The 21,965-nt window shown below is 48.5% G+C and overlaps 2 protein-coding genes across 7 annotated transcripts; one reads left to right on the forward strand and one right to left on the reverse strand.

Moving 5' to 3' along the window:
* Positions 1 to 7: 7 nt before the first annotated feature.
* Positions 8 to 5,530, forward strand: CTSA (cathepsin A). The gene is made up of 15 exons (XM_003757338.4): positions 8 to 103; positions 270 to 445; positions 630 to 741; positions 943 to 993; positions 1,089 to 1,175; positions 1,283 to 1,438; positions 1,717 to 1,808; positions 2,580 to 2,664; positions 2,954 to 3,045; positions 3,145 to 3,223; positions 3,483 to 3,622; positions 3,944 to 4,019; positions 4,272 to 4,361; positions 4,546 to 4,647; positions 4,988 to 5,530. The coding sequence occupies exons 2-15, from the start codon at positions 270 to 272 to the stop codon at positions 5,069 to 5,071; spliced, it is 1,422 nt and encodes a 473-aa protein (XP_003757386.2). The 5' UTR covers positions 8 to 103; the 3' UTR covers positions 5,072 to 5,530.
* PLTP (phospholipid transfer protein) lies at positions 5,312 to 20,229 on the reverse strand. 6 transcript variants are annotated; one of them, XM_012553888.3, is made up of 17 exons: positions 20,116 to 20,229; positions 19,122 to 19,210; positions 18,924 to 19,035; positions 18,586 to 18,685; positions 15,900 to 16,028; positions 15,444 to 15,599; positions 14,461 to 14,524; positions 14,227 to 14,290; positions 10,720 to 10,811; positions 10,417 to 10,593; positions 9,815 to 9,874; positions 6,920 to 7,084; positions 6,764 to 6,831; positions 6,638 to 6,680; positions 6,477 to 6,540; positions 5,915 to 5,991; positions 5,312 to 5,827 (listed from the first exon to the last, which is right to left on the reverse strand). In XM_012553888.3, exons 3-17 carry the CDS (start codon positions 19,021 to 19,023, stop codon positions 5,699 to 5,701), a joined length of 1,488 nt encoding a protein of 495 aa, XP_012409342.1. In that variant the 5' UTR covers positions 19,024 to 19,035; positions 19,122 to 19,210; positions 20,116 to 20,229; the 3' UTR covers positions 5,312 to 5,698. The 6 variants fall into 6 exon arrangements, with proteins under 6 accessions (XP_012409342.1, XP_023350008.1, XP_012409343.1 ...); XM_023494240.2 differs by having other exon boundaries at positions 19,122 to 19,230; XM_012553889.3 differs by having other exon boundaries at positions 19,122 to 19,312.
* Positions 20,230 to 21,965: the final 1,736 nt, after the last annotated feature.

Genomic DNA, 21,965 nt, shown 5'->3' on the forward strand with positions numbered 1-21,965 from the left:
TCACGTGACCCGGGCACATCCCGTAAATGTGTTCATGTGACGGCCTCCTCACCTGTATCCCCGAGAGAGCTGCGGCACCAACCAGACGGACTCGGAGAGCGAGGTGAGCGGAGCTCGCTGCCGCTGGGAGGTGGGAGCCCCTCTGCTCGCAGCCCCTCTGCTCGCAGCCCGGCGGGGGGAGGGGGCGGGGCGCCCGGCCTCTTTTCCTCCGTGCTGCCGGCATCCCCCGAGAGCCAGCGCTGCCCTGTAACAGCCTCGTCTCCCCGCAGATGGGTCCGGCCGCGCTGCTGCTGCTGCTGCTGCCGCCTCTCCTCGGGCCCCCCCCGGCCGAGGCAGCGCCCCCAAGGGACGAGATCCTGCGGCTTCCGGGGCTGATGAAACAGCCCTCCTTTCGCCAGTACTCCGGCTACTTGGACGTCGGAGGCGGCAAACACCTTCATTACTGGTCTGGCTCGGGGCTGGGCTGAGGAGGTTTCCCCGGGAGAGGGAGGCACGTTCTCCTGGGAAGTGGGCGAGGGGAAGGGCAGGGAGTAGGGCTACCGGCTGGCCTAGGGCCTGAGAGGCGGGGGTCTGGGAGATGGGGTGGAAGTGTGGACGGACATTCTCACTCGGGCTGTCCTCCCTTAAAGGTTTGTGGAATCCCAGAAGGATCCTCAGCACAGTCCTGTGGTTCTGTGGCTCAATGGGGGCCCAGGATGCAGCTCCCTAGATGGACTCCTCACTGAGCACGGCCCCTTCTTGGTTAGTTGGCCGACATTTTCATCTTCCTCTGCTTCCATCTCTCTGTCCTTTCACTTCCCCTTTCTCTCTAGCACCAGAAGGTAACTGGAGAGAACTGAGTCTAAAAGGAAAGGAGTGACTCAGGAAAAAGGCCTTCTAACAAGACCTTTCCTGCCATTCTTTTGGCCAGGGAGATATCTAAGGCTGTCCTTTCTTCCTCAGATCCAACCAGATGGAATTACCTTGGAATATAACCCTTATTCCTGGAACTTGGTAGGACTGGGGGAGATGAGGAGGGAAAGGAAAATATAAACCTTGGGAATTTGAAGCCAAGAGCTTGCTACATCTCTTTCCTATACAATCCCCAGAATGCCAGTGTTCTGTACCTCGAATCCCCTGCTGGTGTGGGCTTCTCCTATTCTGATGATAAGAACTATGTGACCAACGACACTGAGGTGAGCCTCGTTAGTTGTTCCTCGCTCTTCTCAGCCTCTCTCCACAAACTCAAATCCCCATGCATTCTGCACAGAATTACTTATCAGCTGTTTTACTCCTTGCTCAGGTTGCCGAAAACAACTACGCAGCGCTCCAAGAATTCTTCCGCCTCTTCCCTGAGTACCGTAGCAATCAGCTGTTTCTCACTGGGGAAAGTTATGCTGGCATCTACATCCCTACACTGGCTATGTTAGTCATGCAAGATTCCAACATGAATCTGCAGGTATGAGGAAGGAGGAAAGCCTCGAAGTAGAGGAATTGGGGAAGGGGGAAGGTGACATGGGGTAAGTGACAGACCAGGAGGCTCCACTTTTAGTTGGACCATAGCCCCTCTGAAACACAGGGAGCCAAAGCTTGGTGCTGTTTCCCTGTTCTTGGATTTGGGTCTTGGCAGGAGTGGGACCTTGGTAGGATAAGAAGAGGAGGAGGAGAATACTTATTCTGGCCTGTTGGAAAAGCCTAATCATAACTGAGTTCTATTTGTATGTATGTGTGTCACAGGGTCTGGCTGTGGGCAACGGACTTTCTTGCTATGAACAGAATGATAATTCTTTGGTCTACTTTGCCTATTACCATGGGCTCTTAGGCAACAGGTGAGGGGGAAGGGTAGGGTTGCTGAGAATATGATAAAGAAATGAGGGCTGTGGAGTAATAGATAAGTCATAAGTCTGGGTGGGGAAGAATCCTACTTGGCTAAGATCCTGAAGGTATAGTATAGATAATTGATCTGGGTCTGGCCCTTGGCTCCAACCTCAATATGAGGCTGCAGAAGGTGGGGAGAGCAAGGTGACATCACTCCAATAGAATGTAAATTCCTTGAGGTCAGGGACAAGGTTTGTTTCCTTCTTGCATCCCTGGCTCTGAGCACAAGGCCCTTCACATCAGATCCTAGGATTTAGAGCTGACAGGGAACTTAAAGATCCTGTATCTAACACCTTCACTTTACAGAGGAGGAAACTAAGTCTTTAAGAGGGAAGTGATTTTTTTTTTTTGTAAAGTCACACATATTATGTAGCACACCTCATGGTAGATGTCTACTGAATTGAATTGGGGTGCTGTCAGTTGGATTTTTAAAGCTGATAAAGGAAATGGGTGAAGAGTGGCAAAAATTGCTGGGTTAAAATATTAAATGATTGATGAATACACAACATCTTGCCAGGTAATAGAAAAGATTAAAAATGTAGACAGTAGAGTTTTTTTATAGCTACTTTTTCTCTCCACTGCCATTGATGTTCATCAGGGCTTCCCTGGAATATGAATGTTGAGGGGGAATGATAGCTATCCAGTGGTCCAGATTCTGCTAAATGAGGAAGAGTTTTTTCCCCATGTCTGCCTTTTGGGTCACCCACTTTAATCTTGTTCAGGTTATGGTCTGCCCTTCAGATTCACTGCTGCAGCCATGGGAAGTGCAATTTCCATGACAACCAAGACCCAGCTTGTACAACTAATGTGAGCTTCCCTCTTTTCTTGTCTTCTCATCTGTCCAGTCCCTACAATCCTCTCACCACTAAATCTGGGCTTCCATTGTATGGGTGTCGCCATTGATTTGTCTACCAAACCTCCATAGAGGTTCTGTTGCTTCCTTCTGGTCTGTTGAGACCAGAAGTGTCCACATAGGTATTTACCAACCCTTCCTTTGGTATTAAAACACCCGTTCCCTCCCCCCCATCCTTCCTCCCATTTGTCCTTCTTAACCCTCCCCCCCCAAAAAAAAACACATACATACACTTTCTTGTAGTTGTTGGAGGTGTCTCATATCATAAGCAATTCAGGGCTCAACATCTATAATCTCTATGCTCCTTGTGCTGGTGGAGTTCCTGGCCACATCCGGTATGTGCTGCCAAGGGGAGGACCTGGGATCTCTACCTTCAGAGATTTGGTTCTACGCCACCCCCACCCCAGGACTCATGGTTACTCTTTTGCCCACAGGTATGACAAGGATACATTTGTAGTACAGAACATGGGGAATCTCTTCACTCGATTGCCAGTCAAGCAGATGTGGAACCAGGTAAGTTTGGCAGAACTCTAGCTTAAGACCCTTCCCCAAACTATCTCAAACTCATCAGAATCATACAGGTAGCAGAACCAGAATCGGAATTTTAGTTTTCTGACTCCAAATGTACATTTCTTTCTACTAAAGTGGAGATATCTGCTTATAGCCCATCTCTTCTCTGTCTCGCCCTGTGCCATTACTTCACTTATGTCCTTCTTGCTGGCCACCTGGGCAGGAAGGCCAAAGCAAGGTCAAGAGTGTTTTCTCTCACCAGGCACAGCTGAGAACTGGATTTAAAGTGCGGCTGGACCCCCCCTGTACCAACACCACAGCACCCTCCACCTACCTAAACAACCTCTATGTGCGAAAGGCTCTACATATACCTGAGTCTGTACCACGCTGGGACATGTGCAAGTGAGCACCCAGGACTGAGGGATAATTCATGTCACTAAAAAGTGGGGGGAGGCAGGGAGAGCAGAGTGGTAAGGACAGGGAAGCCCTTTTTGAGCGTGAAAGCTAAGGGGGACCCTAGAGGGTGCAGAGCGAAAGAAACTTTAGTGATAACATCTAATCCAACTCTTATTGTACTGATAGGGAAGCTGAGCCCCAGAGAATAGCCCATTTTTTCAGTGTTCTACAGTTTTAGTAGTGGAGCTGAGACTAGACTAAGATGGGCCTTAACTCTGCCTTTCTGACTGTTTCCCTTCTTGCCCTGGCCCCTTTTTTCTTTGCCAGCTTTGAGGTGAACATTAACTATCGGCGCCTCTATCAGACCATGAATGATCAGTACCTCAAACTTCTCAGTGCCCAGGTGAGTGGGGAGTGGAGATCTTGAGATCTTTTATCCTGTCTGTTAGAAACAGAGAGGAAACAGGCTCAGAGAGGGGAAATTTTCCTTCAAGGCCATCTTAGATGTTGGTGGCACCTCAAGGACCAGAGCTAGTCTCAGACTCCTTTAGTTTCCTCTTCTGTTCCACCTTGTGTTAAGGGTGTCTTTTAAAGGGGGAAGCGGGGAAGGTAGCATTGGACCTGAGTTATAACTTGGTATTCTGTTTCCCTACAGAAATACCGGATCCTGGTCTACAACGGAGATGTAGACATGGCTTGTAACTTTATGGGAGATGAGTGGTTTGTGGATTCCTTGAACCAGAAGGTGGGGAAGCTGGGCAAGGAGGGAGAGTGGGGTGAGCAGTGTGGCCAGTGGGAGGCAAGCCATGGGACAGCCAAGCAGAAAACTGGATGACAGTTGCCTTGAGTTTGGTTCTTGGGTAGAAGACTTGCAGGGTGGACCCTTGTGCTTACTGACCACATCCTTCCTGGGATGGGGCTGGAGGCAGGTGGAGGTACAGCGTCGGCCGTGGCTAGTGTCTGACAGTAATGGGGAGCAAGTTGCTGGCTTTGTGAAGGAGTTCGCCAATATTGCCTTCCTCACTATCAAGGTACGTACGTGAGGCTTTAGGGTGAAAAAACACTGGGAGTGGGGTCAAAAATCTGCTGGGTCATGGCATGAAGGGGAGACATCAGGGCAGGGCAAAGCCTGTCTGTGAGAATGGAGAGCCGGAGTGAGGGCAGGTTAGAGGGTTGGGTGGAGGTGGGTGGCAGTGTCTTCAGTTTGGCACCTGCTGTTTTGTTAGCTGTCTGGGAGGCAGTGAACAGGACCCTCCACAGATCTCAACTCCAGGTCTCTTTAAGCTGGGATACTTGTAGCTCAGTCATGTGATCAGCTCTTGAAGATTTGTAGAGTGAACTTTTACTATATCTCTGTCCTTTGTCCTCTAGGGAGCTGGCCACATGGTGCCTACCGACAAGCCCCTGGCAGCTTTAACCATGTTCACAAGATTCTTGAACAAGGAGCCCTACTAAATCCCATCTTACCCTGCAGTGGGAGATGGAGAGCCAGCCAGCCAGTAGCCCCTAACTTCTGCCTAGGGATAAGGCCTGGTCCTGCTTGGCTGAAGTCTCTCTGGCTGGCCAAAGGGAATCTTAGTTGGTCAGAATCGGGCCCAGGCTTGCAGGGGTAGGGATTCAAATTGTACCCAAATTTCTCATGTGGAATTAATCAGGGTTTTGAGTAGGGGGATTAATTCGAGCTATTTGAAGGGGTGAGTTGATACTGGTTTATTTTTTAGGGTAGACCTTTCTGGGGTATGGGGTACTAGGGTGCCCCCTGAATGTCACCACTCACCATGCACTGTTCCCTACCCAACGCAACTCAGGACTATGCACATGTCACTATATGGGAACTGAAGTTGGGGGCGGGAGGGAGAGGGGAGAGAAGGGCAGGGCTTGACTGTGATTGTGGGAATAAAAGTCCATAGCCCAGCTTCTGTCTCTTGAGTCCTGACTGGGAAAAGGGGGTGGGGAGGGCTTTATTGAAAGAGCAGGGATTGATTCCAGTACATTTTGAGAGAGAAAAAGGGGAGGTTGAACTTCCATGAATGAAAGAGTGGACTTGCTTGAATAAATGACTGACACCTTCTGGAAACCTGTTCAGGAGGTAGGGGCAACAGATTGAGGTGGAGAGGAAGTGGGCCCATGGTCACCAGTTGGCCGGTTCTTTTCAATCACTTCGCGAAGCCCTTTGCTAAAGTGGAGATCGGCCCCAATGGTCAGAAATCCCTATGGTTCACAAGAAGAGAGAGGACTTAAAAAGAAGCCACCAAAGTTCCCCTCCTTCCCCAGCACTTCTGTATACCCTTCACTCACTGCCTGGTTGGTCACCACCTCTTTGACAAAGTCGATTCCCTCAGGGAGCGGTATCTGCACTCCACGCTTGGTTCGCTCTGTAGCAAAGAAAAGCAAGAGAACAGATTCTTGCTTGGATCCAAAGGACTACCAAGCTCCGTTGTTAGAGGAAGGCCCAGGCCTGCACCACTCTCTGGGGGTGGGGCGCCGGCCCAGGAGGTGGAGGCTGGATGGCGATGCTCAGGGAAGCTGGGAAGGGATCCCTGCTTTAGGGGTGGGCTGGGGAGCCTTTCCAGCTCCTGAGAGTTTCAGAATGATTTGGAGGCTAGAGGGCAGGCTCTGCTCTCTATGAACATGAGGCACTTACTTTTCTGAGACTCCTGTGAGATGAGGAAGGTTTTCACTTAGTTCCTCCCTTACCAGTCTTCAGGAGAAGTGGAGACAAAGGACATTCCTATTCCGGTTGGGATGACTTGCGTGCCCTTCTAACTCTTCAGGCTCTGACTCGGACTTGCCCAGCCCGGAAGTCTCCCCAGGGTGCCAGGCCCCCCATCCCAGCCTCTGCCCTGGGAGATTGGCTTACCATTGAGCAGCGGCATGACTGCGATCTGGAGCAGTGTCTTCAGTGGGGCCTGCAGGGGAATCAGCTGGGAGGGGGAGGAGAGGGGCCCGTTAGGCAGGGGTTGTTGGGAGGCTTCTCGTCCCAGCCACTTTCTCTGTCCCATCCAACTTCCCAGTACTCACTGCCAAGGACTCTAAGGCAGACTGGTTTGAATAGATGCGAAACCTTTGGAAAAACGGAAGAAAGTCTTGGGGCCTGCGTGGTGGGCCTGTGCTTCCTCCCAACCCCCAACCCCTCACCTCTGCTACCTGCGTAAATCCATCTGCGCCTGAAGTACCTTCCCCCGAAGAGCCATTTTTGCACTGAGACGGGCATCCTAAAGGAAAGGAGGGGGCGGTGACGTTTGTGACTGGCCCCCTCCCCCCCTTAGCAGTTCTGCCCCTCGCCCTCTCCCGGCCCCGAACCATGGTCATGCTGGAGAGTTGCACTTGGGGCAAGTCGGGGGGCGCCAGGGCAATGACGAGGCCGGCGGTGACGGAGATGGTGGTGCCCGAAGGCTTGATGGTGCATCGCGGGGGGGCCAGGACCTGCAGCTCCAGCTTCAGAGGCGCGTCGATCACTGCTGGGCTCTTGGGAGAGAGAAGGGACAGAGTTAGGGCCCAGGAAGGACGGTCCGTGAGGGAAAGGGGCACAGAGGTGGGGAGCCGGGGAGCCGAGGTTCGGATTCTGCTCGTCACCACTGCCTCTGAGACTCAGACACCGGATTCTCTGTCTGAATCCACGGGGACTTGGAGTAAGTGACCGCTAAAGTCCCTCATGGCTGGAATCCGCGGACTCGTGATGGTCTCTGAATGGATTCTGGTTGTTGCCCCGGCCCAAGCCCCACGGAAATGACCATGGACATCTCCAGAACCATGAGCAGGCCGGCACATGCTGCCCCCACATCACCGGTTACCAGATGATGCCGACTACAAAACATGACAGAAACCAGCCAAGAAGAAAGTCGCATGGACAAGATGCAGAGCAGGACAATGGATTGTAAACCTCCACAAATCTCCCCCTGCTGGCGCCCGCGCAGTCCCCGCTTTGCTGTCCTTGGATGAACCTATACTACTTATAATATCATTACCATACATTACTACCCCCAAGTGGGGCTTTCTCTATGCATTCTGGGTAGCCCTGTGAGAGTGTAGGACCTCCCCATGTTAGCAAGCTCACTCCCTAACCGCAAATTTTACATCTCGGGATGTAATCAGCACTATTTCCTCCATAAAAATCCTCCTTTTGCTTAGCTGGGCTGCTGACCGATTTGGGGAGCTTGATCCACTCACTGAGTGTATAAATCTCATTAAAATGCCTTTCCTTGGATTGAAAACTGAGCCTGAATTCTTTCAGAGGTTATACCACATCACATAGCTGATATTCAACACACCGAAAGGATGAAAAAGAACTCTGAATGGCAGCCATGGCAAGGGGGGGCAGCAATGGGAGGACCACCGATCAACAGAGGCTAGTTCAGGGTCTTATTTGCTATCCAGCTGGGGCATGTCATCACTATCAAAGCCTGTCTGTCAGTCAACAAGCATTTGAAAAGTACTTTCCAAGGGCCAGGCACCTACTGAGTGCTGGGAATACAAAGAAACACGGTCCTTGCCCACCAAGAACTCACATTCTAACACAAGGACGTACATGTGAGACATTTAGAAGAAAAGGCACCGATGGGGGGGAGGTGAAGCAAGGTCTCCTGCAGAAGGATTGACCCGAATCCTGAAAGGAGCCAGGGAAGACAGGACATAGAAGAAGGAGGGAACGTTGCAGGGGTGAGGGACAGGCGGGGCACAGAGTGGGGACTCAGGGTGATTGTGCAAGGAACAGCAAGTGATGCCAGATCACGTAGGATGGGAGGAGGAGGAGTATGCGGTGAGACCAGAAAGGCAGGAAGAAGCCAGATGGTGTAGAACCTCGAAGGCCAAACAGAAGAACGGATCTCCCTGTCGGGATGGCAGCCCCGCAGCAAGGCCACTGAAAAGTGCCTTGTGAATTCCATTCTTTAGGAAGATCACTTTGGCCCCTGAGCGCAGGATGGTCAGGGGTGACTCCTGGGCCAGGCTGCAGCTCTGTGCAGTGGGACGAAGGCTCATACACAAGAGAGGCGAGGGTGAAGGGGTAAGTGCCGGAGAGAAGCTGGGAGCCCGGAGAATGGTTCTGCTCTCAACAGGAAGAGGAAAGTTGCAAAGGAGGCAGGTCTGGGGGAAACGACGGTGGGGTCTGTTTGGGATAGGCCAAACCGGACAATCAGTTTGAGATGCCCAAAAGGCAGCCGATCATTCAGGCCTGAACTTGGGAAGCGGTTAGGGCTGGATAACTGGGGAACCTTCTGCATGACAAGTGACCGTGGGAACGGAGGTCACCAAGGGAGGCGGTAGGGAAGGAGGAGAGGTGATGGCCCAGTGCAGAGCCTTGGAGGACAAACCACTGTTAAAGGAGACTGGGGAGAGGTGGGAGAAAGAGGAGGGAGCAACGTCACAGAAACTTCGGGAGGGCAGAAGAGGGTGAGCAGTGGGGTCCCAAATTTCAGAAAGATCAAGGAGGGTGATGAGAAGATTGGGTGATGAAGAGAACCCGGGCAACTCAAGCGAGCAGTTTCAGCCTAGTGATGAGGTCAGAAGCCAGACAGAACAATTAAGAAGAGAGTGAAAGGAAAGGAAGTGGAGGTGCCTCGGATAGACACTTGTGACATTCTGGAAGTGACCTTTGGTTCTCCAGGTCAGGGCCTCTCAAGAGGGAAAGGAGTCTTCTCTACTGCAGGGACAGGCTGAGTAACCAAGCTGACTAACTTCAGGGAGACTTATAGCCAAGGTTTTTGGTTTTTACCCTCAACAATTCTTGAAGAGCATTTTCCAAATTATAGAGGGGTTTCAATCTCATGGACAGATGAAGCACCTACATTAAAATCACAGATCTTTGAAATATCTGTTCTGTGGCAAGGACCAAAAAGACTTGTGGGACCTCATAGAGCATCTGGTCCTCCCCTGTTATTGTAGAGATTGTATTGTATTGTATAGATAAAGAAATTGAGGCTGGAGAAATAAAATGACTTCCCTAAAGTCACACATTAAGTAATAGAGTCAGAAGTCAAACTCAAGTTTTCTTATTCCAGATGTTGAACTTGTACTTCATCCATCTAGAGATAGGGAGCTGGGTTTCCTCTTGAGCCCTGCAACTGGAGCACACACTCCCCAGGATAAGAATATATACCTAAACTTCCATATGGAAACACACTGTTATATCCATTCCCTTCTCAGAGTGAATTTTCCCTCCCTCCCATACAGCCAATTTCATCCTCCCATGCCTCTCACCAACAAGATGATGCTTCCGAAGAAAGTGGCCCTCAGTACCATGTCCAGGTCTTTGGGCACCTGAGTCAAGAAAAGAAAAAGAGAGAGAAGAGGGGAAAAACTTGTAAGCTAGACTTGAGAGGTCAACTAGGCCAGTTCTCTGTTCGTGAATTTTCTTAATATCATTCTTATTTTTTTTTTAATAATAGCTTTTTATTCTCAAAATATATGCAAAGAGAGTTCAACATTGACCCTTGCAAAACTGTGTTCCAAATTTTTCTTTCTCCCTCCCCCCCAGACAGCAAGTAATACGATATATGTTAAACACGTTCAATTCTTTTATACGTATTTCTGCATTTATCATGTTGCATCTCTCCATCACAAGTCTACTGGAATTGGCCTGAATCACCTTATTATTGAAAAGAGCCCTATCGATCAGAGTTAGTCATCACATAATCTTCTTGTTGCTGTGTACAATATCATCCTTATTTTTGAACACTTCCAGTGACAGGGAGCTCGCCACTTCACAAGGTGAAAAGAGTCTTCTACCTGATTCACTCTGTGTCCTCCCACTCCCATGCTGACCCCAGCCTCTCGGCAGATCAAATACCACCTCATCTCACCTTGTCCCCAACGAGCTCCAGCCGAAGCACTCCAGCCCGAAAATAACTATCCATGGCGGAGTCAAAGAAGAACTCAGAAAAGGCCACGTAGACCATTCTTTCGTTTTCCTGAAGCTGAGGCTCCACAGCCTGGTTAGGGAGGCTGATGTTGGCCTCTGAGAGAGGGAAGAAGGCTCCCTAGAGACAGGAGCAGAAAGGACTGAATGTCTCAGCCTGAGCATCTCAAAGAGGGATGTTTGGATAGGAAAACACTTGGATGGGGTCTAGAGTCAGGCTCGGCCCGGGCCCAAGCTGGAAACTCACCCGGAAATCCATGTCAAGGTTGCTGGCTGAGGTCACTGGATCATTCAGGAGGGAATAGTCAATACCAACGTGCTGGTCCACTGCACTGCGCACTGTGGGGAGGGAAGGTTTGTTTCGCACTTACTTCCATCACCATCCAACTCGATGACTTTTAGTGAGGCAGCCTATATAGAATTATGCTTCCCGGAGACAGGGCTATACAGGGATCAGAAATGGCACTCGGAGTCTGAGGAGAAATGGTTTCTTTACCTAAGATCTGAGCTCTAGTCTTACCTCTTAAAAGTAAGTGGGTCATACATAACACTTGCACTAACTTGTTGTTCAGATGTTTTCAATCCTGTCCTGCTCTCTGTGACCCCATTTGGAGTTTTCTCGGCAGAGATACCACAGTGTTTTGCCCCTCCCTTCTCCAGCTTATTTTACAGATGAGGAAACTGAGGTAAACAGTTAAGTGATTTGTCCAGGATCCACAGCCAGGAAGTGTCTGAGACTGGATTTGAACTCAGAAGGACTCTTAACCAGCGACTCTTTATTGTGCCTCCCACTTGCCCTTGCACCATCCACTTCTCTTCATATGAGACTGTGGTGATGGGTTTGCAGTCAGTCAGTGCTTCTGGGTCTGAATCTGCTATCTGCCTCTGCTCTTTACTGCCGTGTTTGAGCCTATGCATATGATACCCCTTTTTAGGTTTGAGTTTCCTTTTTATTTCAGTTCACATTGGGGGTGGATGAGGCAATCAGAATTAAGTGACTTGCCCAGGGTCACACGGCTAGTAAATGTCTGTAGCCCCATTTGAACTCGGGGTCTCCTGACTCCAGGGCTGGTGCTCTGTCATCACCTTGCTACCCCTGGGCCTCAGTTTCCTAATCTATAAAAATTAAAATCTGTAAAATGACGGGATGACTGGGGTAAAAAGGTGGGAGTCCCCTCCAACTCTAAATGCCAAGATCCTGTAACTGTGGAATGTACTCTAGCTAGTGTGAGCTGCTATTCCACAAAGGAAGCCCAGAATTACGTTATTTAAAGCTCTTATTTCTATAGTACTTTACAATTTACAAAGTACTTTCCTTATGACAACATTCCATAAGAAGCAGTGCAAATACGAGGTGCTGCTCATCCTAGAGAAAGTAAATCAAGCAACAGAAGCATTAAGCTAGCTTCCAGCATCACCCAGATAAGGGATGAGCAGAGGCCAATCCTTGTCTCCTGGCTGTTTCTCAAGCTTTTTTCTCCTCACTACCCTGACTCAAGCTCCTGGTCAGCAGGTACTATGTCTTCTCCTTCTCACGTATTAAGGGGCAGCAAGACCCAGTAAAGAAACTCATCAGGAAGTGTGAGGTTTAAATCTCTCCTCAGATGCTCACCAGGGTATGTGAGCATGAAGAAGTCATGAAAACTTTGTCTGACTCTAGTTATTCCAACTATAAAATGGGAACTAAAAGAACAGCACCTACTTTACAGGATTGTTGTGAGGGTCAGATGAGTTAATGGACAGAGGCAGTATGGTGTAATGTACAAAATGCTGTTCTTAGAATCCAAGGGCTATGGATCAAATCCTGGATTAGTTATTATCTGAATGAACTTAGAACCTCAGACAAGCTGCTTAATCTCTCTGGGTCTCAGTTCTTCTGTCAATTTAACCTTTCTGGGTCAGTTCTTCTTCTGTCAATTTAATCTCCCTGGGTCTCAGTTCCTCTTCTGTCAATTTAACCTCCCTGGGTCTCAGTTCCTCTTCTGTCAATTTAACCTCCCTGGGTCTCGGTTCCTCCTCGGTTGAATGAGGAGATCAGACTAAATCTTAGTTTCCTTCTAGCCTGAAATCTATGAAAAAAATTAATGTACATGTATTACCCTCTTCCCCCCAAAATGTTTTACATGTAATTAGGGAAAATAAAAATAGAAAAATAAAATAAAAACATCATTTCCACTGAGGGAATCATATGTTTCTGATGTGGAAACATTTACCACTTAAAAAAAAAAGTCAAAACAAAAAACTTATGAAAAAGAGTAAAGCATTTTGAAAACCTTGAAGGATTATGTAAATGTCAGATATGACCATTACTCTCTATGATATTATCTATACACAAGGTTGCTGTGAGGCTCACATAAGATAGTTCATGTTGAGCACTGCCTGAAAACTCCGGAAAGACAAATAGCTGTGCTGAATGTCTATTGAAAGGTTGAGTCAGACAGGCCAGAGGAAAGGACACCAGGACCTCAATCCCAAGGCCTTCACCTGGCCAGAGACCATTTCTGTCCAATGGGTGACACAGTTTTTACTCGGGGAAAAGACAAACTAGATTTGAGCCCCCTGCCTTAAAATTTTGTGCCCTCTTTCCCAAAGCTATCAACAATGGGTAAGTATTTATGGGGGGCAAGGCAGGCCCTGCTCACCAACTAGCTGAGATAATACAGTAATAATAATGATAGTTAGGGCAGCTAGGTTGTGCAGTGGTTAGAGCACTGGGCATGCAATCAGGAACACTCATCTTACTGAGTTCAAATCCAGCCTCAGACACTTTTCTGTGTGATCCTGAGCAAGTCCCTTAACTCTGTTTGCCTGTTTCCTCATCTGTAAAACCAGCTGGAGAAGGAAATATCAGACAATTCCAGTGTCTTTGCCAAAAAAAACCCAAATGGGATCACAAAATGACTGAATAACAACAAAAAATAACCATTACACATTTCTAGAGTTTACAAAAGCAGTGGTTCCACATTTATCTTGTGGGTTAAGGAAAGTATCATTGTTTCCACTTTATTTATGAGGAAAAACTGAGGCTCAGAGGAGTGACTTGCCCCAAATGATAAAGCTGGTAAGTGCTGGCTGTAGTCAGGACCCAAGTCCTCCAGATTGCCTCATGCTTATTTGGTATGTATTCTGTATGTATTTGTGTGCCTGCCTATTGTCTCTACCAATAAAATACAATTTTATTGAAGGCAGACAATTTCCTTTCTGTTTTTGTATTCTTACCACCTGGCACAACACCTGCCCAGTTATTGCTTGGTCATGTCTGACTTCACGAACCCATTTGGGGTTTTCTTGACAGGCACTGGTGCGGTTTGCCATTTTGCTTTCCAGATCATCTTACATTTGAGCAAACTGCAGCAAACAGAGCTAAGTGACTGGCTCAAGATCACAGTTAGTAGAAGTCTTCCTGATTCCAAGCCCAATGCTCTATCCACTGCATCACCTGGCTGCCCATAAAAAGTGACTTGCCCAGGGTCAATGAGTAGTAAAGGGTAAGGAAAAGGGTAGAGTCAAGTCTCTTGATTCCAAGTCTAGTGTGTCCACTCTTTCTCTCCCTACTCCTTCCCCTCTTTCCTGTTTATCTGTCTCAGCCTGTGGAGTTTGGGAGATAACGATGTATTTGCTAAACTTCTGGAGAGACACTCCCAACCTTTGGGCTTCTCATCCCCCTCAGATCTGCTGGGAGTGGGTGGAAGAGGGACCAGGAGAGAAGTCAAAAGTACATGCACTCCAACCTTTTCTCGTTTCCATGACTTACCTGGGACTGTGTCCAGAAGGGAATTGAGCAGGACCAGCCCCGCATGGTATAGCACGGGACAGATCTGGAGATCACAATATGAGCATCAGCACCAGACCCCTCTGCGCATTTCCCCCCTCCGCCCCCCTACTCCTTCATATTCCTACCTGATCCAGCCATCTCTCAGGCTCCCACCCCCTTGCTCCGCCCTGCCACCTGGCCCCTCGGAGCCCCCGCCCCTGACTCCCGCAGCACCTGTTGGTCGAGAAGGAAGCCCATGCCTGAGATGATGAAAGTGGAGAGGAACTCATAGATCTTCCTGCAAGAAGAACAGCCCATTAAACATCATCCCAGCCTGGCCTTACCCCTCACAGGCATGGAGGGGACTGACTAGGGGAGTCTGGGGTATGGGTAGAGTTTGGTACCACAAGCAAGGCCAACCTGATGGGGATGGATAGAAGGCAGGGCTCAAGACACATTTCATCATTTCCCTCTCACCCTCAACATCTGTGTCCCAATGGATACAGGGAAGAGGGAGAAAGAGAACAGCCTTGCAGGAGTGGAGAGGGGAATCCTAAACAGCCTGGCATTCAAGGGCCTCCACAACCCGCCCAGACTTCTACCTCATCCCCGTCTCCCAGTGTTCCCCTTCACAGCAGAGTCACTTCCCAACCAGGTCCTCTGTACCTCATCCCCGACAGGCCAAATCCTATCCCTCTGCTGCACTGTTCCCTCTCTGGAAATGCCCTCTCCCAAATCCCCCTGTCAGTCCTAGCTTCCAGGCCCAGAGCCAGCTCATCCAAGAAGCCTTCCTTGAGCCCCACCTCCCAGCTAAAAGTGACAGCAGCTCCCTTTTCTGTCCTTCTGTGAAACTTCACAGCCTTAATATATTCTGCTTTGAATATGTGTTTTGTCCTTTACCCAATTGCATTAGATAGTAAACTCTATGGAGACAGGGGACATGTCTCATTTATTTCCTATCAATGCCCAAGATGGGGCCAAGAACACAGCAGACATTCAATGGCTTTTACTCTAGCCCAGTACTTTCTTCCCCACCCACAATAGGGCGTAAGCTGACTAAAGCTCCTTTACGTCCAAGACTGGAATGACTAACTCTGCTGTGGACTGAGGAATGGCCAGAGCCCCCTAGGAGCCTTCTCCCACCCAGCATGAGGAAGGAAAGTCCGTGAGGAGAATGTCAGCAGGAATGGGGCTCTGGAGCCAAGGAGAAGCCTCACTTGAAGGTCCCCCCAAAGGCAGCGTGCATCTTCGAGACAGAGGCTCCACAGGAGACGTTGGAAACTTTCATTCGACCGCCAGAGTCTCTGGCCAACTGCAGGGCTGTATGGATGGACACGCCTTCGGCTGAAGCATCCACATAGCCCCCGTCATAACTGCCAAAAGGAACCCCCAGAAGAAAATCAGCACAGAGCACCTACTGTGTGCCGGGCATGTTACATTGTTTCAGTAGATCCTCACAACAACCCTGGTTGTTAGGTGCTACTATAATTCTCATTACACAGTTGAAGAAACTAAGGCACATCGCCAGCAAATGTCTGAAGCGGGATTTGGATTTGGTTCTTCCTGACTTTCTGCACCACCTGGCTGCCTTCAAGAGATGGGGTACAAAGAAGGGGCTCAGACAAACCCACCCCCCACCGCCCCATCCGACCCTCTCCCTGCCCTGCACTCACAGGAACCAGTAGAGCAGCTCTCTGCGGAAGTGGAGGCTGATGGAGGCATTGCTGATGTATAGGATCAGGTCGTGGTTTGGCTTGAAGTACAGTTCTGACTGGACCAGCTGCAGTTTGTTCACCTTCACCCTAGAGGGACAGAGCGGGGGAGGTTCAGAGCCAACCATCACAGCCTTAGATCCCCTTCAGAGCTAAGTCTCCTCAGGACAAAAACAGGATGGCTGGAATAATCCCTGGTAACTGTGGAGTGAGTCAGCAGGTGCTCAGTGGAGAGCGCTGGCCCTGGAGGCAGGAGGACTGGAGTGCCATCCAGCCTCAGACATTTACTACCTGTATGACCCTGGGTGAGTCCCTTAACCCTGTTTGCCTCAGTTTCCTCATCTGAAAAGAGAGCTGGCAAGTAAAGAGAGCTTGGCAAAGTGTCTTTGCCAAGAAAATCCCAAAATGGAGTCATGAGGAATCGAACAAAACAATTTGATATTCCTTTCTTTTTCCTGTAAGCATTATAAGGAGGGCCACCTCACTGCTCAATCTGAGAAGAAAGACAATACGTGCCCTAGCTCTCCCAGGGAAGGCTCCTTGTTCTGACTTCAGGGCCGCGCTCTATCCACCGAACCATCTAGCTGCCCAACATGTAGGATGTCACAGTTGGATGGACCTTAGCTTATTTTACAGGGGAAAAAACTGAGGCATAGAATCTCAAAATTGGAAAGGAGCCCAGACATCCTCTACTTCAACCCACCCCTGAGAGGGAATCCCTTCTACCACTTCCATGATTGATTATTCAGTCTCCACTTGAATAAATAATAATAGCTAATATGTATATGGTGCTTTAAAATATGCAAAGCACTTCACAAATATTATCTCATTGGATGAATTAATTCCATTTTAGGGAAAATACTATCTTCCAAAGCAACTTATTTCTCTTTTGGACAAATGGAAGGTTTTTCTTTCATCCAACAGAAACTAGTCTTTCTGAATCTACCCCCTATTTATTTCCCATTCTGTTTTCTGGAGTCAAGCAGAAAAAATCTTTCCCATGAAAGCATACCTCAAAGAGTTGAAGACAGTAATCGCTACCTTCTTTTAATCTTCTCCTCTCAAAAAAAAAAAAAAAAAAAAAAAAAAAAGCTTTCCCAGCTTCTTCAACCATTTGCCTTGGCCGACAACTTATCTAAGTTTGTCCATCGAGTTAATAGCAGAAATGTGACTCAAACTTATACTCCCAGACTTTCTATTCCTTCCATAGCTTAACCTCAGAACCTTTTCTTGACCCAGCCTTTGGAGGATGTAGGAAATGAGTTCAAAGGTGTTTACTTCCTTACACGAAACCAGTATTATGAGAAAGTATGCCCAGGATCCCTTGTAGGTGGGGTTCCATTACAGACAATGCCGTAAGGTAAAAACTGTACTGGCCTAGCAGTCAAGCATCCTAGCTCTGCTACTAATCAGCTGTGTGACTTTGAATAAATCACATCCCCTCCCCTGAGTGTGAATTCAGTCTCTGCTCTGGACATTTTTTCTGACTGTCTCCCATGCTTGGAATAATCTCCCTCTTAAATTCTTCCTACTGCCTTCCTTGGTTTCTTTTAAATCCAACTAAAACCCTTTTACAGGAAGTCTTCCCCAATCCCTCTTGATTCCAGTACCTTCCCTCTGTTAATTATTTGCTATTTATCCTGTATTTATCTTGCCTATATATATTTGATTGCTTGTTGTCTCCCTCATTAGATCATAAGTTTCTGGATGCCAGGGAATGGTTTTTGCTGCTTTTTGTATCTTAAGCACTTAGTACAGTGCCTAGTGCATAGTAAGTGCTTAATAAATGTTATTGATTGGACTCGATCAGTTCTTAGCCTTTTTTAGGTCATAGATCTTTTTAGCAGTCTGGTGAAGCCTCTGGCTCCTTTCTCAGAATGATGTTTTTTAAATGGGTGAGCAGGCATATACATAAATTGGCACAAACAAGATAAATACGGAATGGAGGAAAGATAACCTCAGAAGGGATGCAACTCCTTAGTTGGGAGGTTGTAAAATGCCTACTGCAGTTGGTGGTCTCAAATGGAGCCAGAGAGTATAAAAGGGGGAGATTAGGATCTGAGAACATTCCAGGGAGGAAGGACAGATGCAAAGGCAATGAAATGGGAGACAGAGAAACCTTCCTGTGTGATCCCTCAGCCCCAAATGCTAATATCTACTACCCAAATTACTTTGTATATATTTTTTTGCATCTACTTATATGGGGAGGCAGTGTGCCCTTCCCAAGAGAGCATAGGGTCATTCCAGGATTAGCACTCTGCCTGTCACACAGTAGGCACTTGTTTGTGGAACGTTGTGGATTGCTAAGTGATCTCCAAAAGTTCCTTCCAGCTCTAAATCTCACAAGCTTATAAAGCTACAAACCCTGGCTCACTAGACCTCTGGCAAAGATGGGTTGCCAAAGCTGAGAAACACTGTGGCACAAAACCTCTCTGGGCCTCAAGTTTTTCATCTATAAAATGAGACAGTGAAACTAAAGGGCTTCTAAGGTCTTTTCCAGCTCTATACTTGTATGGTAATGGACTATGTCCAAGTAAAGAAATTCTGACTCGAATTCGGACGTCGCTCAGACAGCACAGCCCCATTCCCCACTGCACCCCCTCCCATTTTTTTAGCCTGAGCTCCCCAAATCCCAGGCCCCACTCACTCAGAGATGTTGTAAGAGAATGGGCCCTCACTGCCCCGAAGGTCTGGGATGGTAATGGTTTCTAGCTCCTGCTCCAAGAACTTCAGTCCTTCTTGCTTTACTGAGACAGTAAGACCCTTCCTTAGAACTGGTAACAGTTTCCACCCAGGATTCTCCCTCCTCTTCCCACTTCCCTCTATCCCTCCTCCCACCTTCACAAAGCACAGGCTTTTTCTGTGGGAAGGAAAGGAGAGGTGACCCCAGGGCTTTTTCCTGAACAGAGAATCTCTCATTTCCCCCAGAGAATCCCCCACCCTCCAGGAGCCAAAGAAAAGCTGCCTCCTGGCTCTTATTCTTACCCAGATCCAGGGCTTTGGAAGTGACCCGGATCTTGCACCCTGGAGTCTCAGCAGAAGTGACTGCTAAAAGTGCTAGGAAGAGGCCCCAGGGGAGAGTCATGGCTGGGCCGACCTGAGGAAAAGACAGGCACAGGATTCATTCTCCTACAGGTAGGCCTTGGGTGCAATCCCTCCCCTGGGCCTTAGGGTTTCCTGTACCTGTTTGGAGTGGGGGTCGGATCTGGCTCTGGTAGAGAAGGCAACTCAAGCCTCAGGATTCAGGTGCAGCTCCCGGGGTAGCCAGGTCCCTGTGAGAATCCAACTAGTACTGTTGGACAGGAGAACAAGAGGAAGGGACCTCCAACTTCCTTCCCATCCTTGACAGCCAGGCCTTTCTTGGGGATGTCAGTCTGTCTTACAGGACAGAGATCTGTCTTGGGAGCCCATCTTCTAACTCCACATTCCATCACCCATAGGATTTGGGGGAGGAGGAGAATAATGGGGGGGCAAAGCTTCTTTCGCAGCAACCACATGACAGGCTAAGACTAGTGGGGTGACTGACCCCATCCCCCCACCCCTTTAGCTGCCTGGCAACAGGGGGCCTGCAACTCAGCCTCACTCCATGGTAACAGGAGCAAACACATTCCTGGGGACAGTCTGTGGTATCCTGGGCACCACTTAGGGAAGCGGACAGCCCAATGCAGAGTGAGATTCTAAAAGCTGAGCTCCTTGGCCAAATGGAATCCCCCTGTACCTTTTCCCATCTCTTACATCTAGAGAATCTGAGAGTCACAGCTGTCATTCTTAGAATGCAGAATGTTAGAAAAAGTAGGGACCTTTATAAGAGAATGTCATAGATGGATAGAATAGAGAATGCAGAAAAATAGAAAATTAGAAATGGAAGAAAGCTGAAGATATAAAAAAAGCAACTGGAAGGTCAGCTTGAGATATTATCTGAGCTTGTTCGACAGCCTGAGCTCTCCCATCCCCAATGCTAGCCCCGGTGCAGACCTTCTGATGATCTCCCATCGCCCTCCTTTTTGCGCATCCCCGGAGTCTCCTTAATTCTTCCCCCAGCCCAGATTCTGTGCAAGGTTTAGGCTTCCGGCCAGGGGTAGCGGATGCTGAGGATGGCGGCGGGGGGGAGAAGGCGGAGAGGGGAGGAGGGGAGCGAAGATGAGGGGGGCGGGGTGGGATATGTGCTGAGACTCACGAGGCTGGGCCAAGGAGGCCGGGGGTCAGCTGCAGTCACGTCTTGCCTGCAGTGCCTTGATCTGAGGAGAGAAGCGGGGCCAGGGTCTGTGAGGGCCACTTCGGATACTGCTGCCTTTATAGGGCGCTAGCCGCAACTCGTTTCCCCCGCCACACACATACACACACACGCCCCTCTCCTCCCCTCCTGAGCTGGGAGGGATTGGGGCGGGCTGACTGGTGTGGGGGAATGGTGGGGGGAGGGCTAGGCAGCCCGTGACTGATCAAGCCTAGGCAGACTAGTTGCTCCCAGAGACCAAGGAATGGGACAAGGAAGCTCCTTCATCTCACATTCGTTTCATCCTCAGGACATCCTGTCTGGCGAAGTATGTCTCAGGAGGTTATCATCCCCATTTTACAGATGAGAAAATTGTGCCTGAGAAACTAGTGACTTACCCAGTGACAGAATTAAGAGATGGTAGAGCTGGGGCTCCCAGGAGTTCATCTGAGTTTCAGCAAAGCACTATTTCCGTGACTTTAGGCTTTGTCCCCTTCCCTTAGCTCCTGATTCTTATTATATCATTCTCTTCTCATCTGCCATCCTCAGGTCCTGCGCTACTCCCCCACTAAGTTTGGTCCCTTTTAGGTTTTTCCAAGCCAGGCTTCCAGCTTATTCAAAATTTAGCTTTGGAAACCCAGGCTAGGTATATTCAGAATCACTGTAGCATTTTAAGTAGGAAAGGACTTTGGAAAGCATCACACACACATACACACACATTCTATTTTACAGAAGAGGAAACAGAGAAAGTCAGAGGGTCAACAATCACACAAACGGTAATTATCAAATTCAGGTCCTCTAATTTCAAATCCAGTACATTATCCTCTGTCCATTCACTACTCTTAACCCAATAGATGCTGTTAGCTCAGCTTCCCCTCCACTTCCTACCCAGATACCAGAAGTCTCTATTTTCCCATCCTTAGGAAAGTTTGTTCTCCTAGAAACATCCCCAGAGGTTTTATCAAATGCTGGAAAATGTCCAGGAGCCTGCAGCAACCTGTCCACCTGCCTCATGTCTTCCACAGTCCTTACTAATTTGCTCTATGGGATAGCAGAGAGACTCAGAATCACTGGTTCTTTCTGGTGACCTGACCTAATATATAGAGCAGGTTGGTTATTCATCTGGGGTCCTCAGTTCAAGGGCCAGTCAGGCACCTTTCTATCCCATCCCTTTCCCCTCAGCCTCCTTTTCCTCCTCAGTCTCCACAGGAAATGTTGGCTGGCTAATAGAAGCTTGAAGCTGATCCCCTTCACCCACTCCCTTGGGTATTCCCCATCTGTCCACTGTTTTAGGATTCAGGCTTGGCTTGGGGAAGCTACATCATCAGTATCTTTCCCAATGACTCTCCCTTCTTCCCTTTACATTTGCATTCATGCACATACTTAATAGCTTCCCTTCCTGAAATTGAAACCCGTGAGCTTGTTGCATGTGACTTTGTTAGGGTTTGGGTGTGTGAGGGTGAACTAGGGAGACCCAAGTAAAGGGGGAGAAGCTCCCAGAAGTATAGACCTTGATTCATTCTGAGTACCAATAGGCCAAGTATTTCCACAAGTGTGCTCCAAGAATTCAGAGAACCACAGTGGGAAAATAATAAGGCTGCTGACTCTCCAGAGTAGTTTGTAGAGTTAGGAGAGGAGAAAGGACAATTGTTTAATGCTTTGGGTCATGTGCAAAGATCTGAATTAAATTTTATTTTGATCTGTCCTCGTGCTTTGGTCTGGTAAAAAAAAAAAAAAATAACTTGTATCTTTTTAAAATTTGTGGTGTTTTTTCCTTTTTCTTTTTATCCCTTTTGAAAATCCATGAAATCTAT

Source organism: Sarcophilus harrisii, chromosome 2, assembly GCF_902635505.1.
Source record: "Sarcophilus harrisii chromosome 2, mSarHar1.11, whole genome shotgun sequence".
Lineage (NCBI taxonomy): Eukaryota > Metazoa > Chordata > Mammalia > Dasyuromorphia > Dasyuridae > Sarcophilus > Sarcophilus harrisii.

Excerpts from the sequence above, each read along its gene's own strand:
- CTSA (XM_003757338.4), top strand. The coding sequence starts at position 270 with ATGGGTCCGGCCGCGCTGCTGCTGCTGCTGCTGCCGCCTCTCCTCGGG. Across the intron at positions 742-942 it reads CTGAGCACGGCCCCTTCTTG|ATCCAACCAGATGGAATTAC; the intron begins GTTAGTTGGCCG and ends TTTCTTCCTCAG. Across the intron at positions 3,623-3,943 it reads CCACGCTGGGACATGTGCAA|CTTTGAGGTGAACATTAACT; the intron begins GTGAGCACCCAG and ends TTTCTTTGCCAG.
- PLTP (XM_012553888.3), bottom strand. The coding sequence starts at position 19,023 with ATGACTCTCCCCTGGGGCCTCTTCCTAGCACTTTTAGCAGTCACTTCT. Across the intron at positions 6,681-6,763 it reads GCGCAGATGGATTTACGCAG|GTTTCGCATCTATTCAAACC; the intron begins GTAGCAGAGGTG and ends GTTTTTCCAAAG. Across the intron at positions 5,992-6,476 it reads AGTCATGCCGCTGCTCAATG|AGCGAACCAAGCGTGGAGTG; the intron begins GTAAGCCAATCT and ends TCTTTGCTACAG.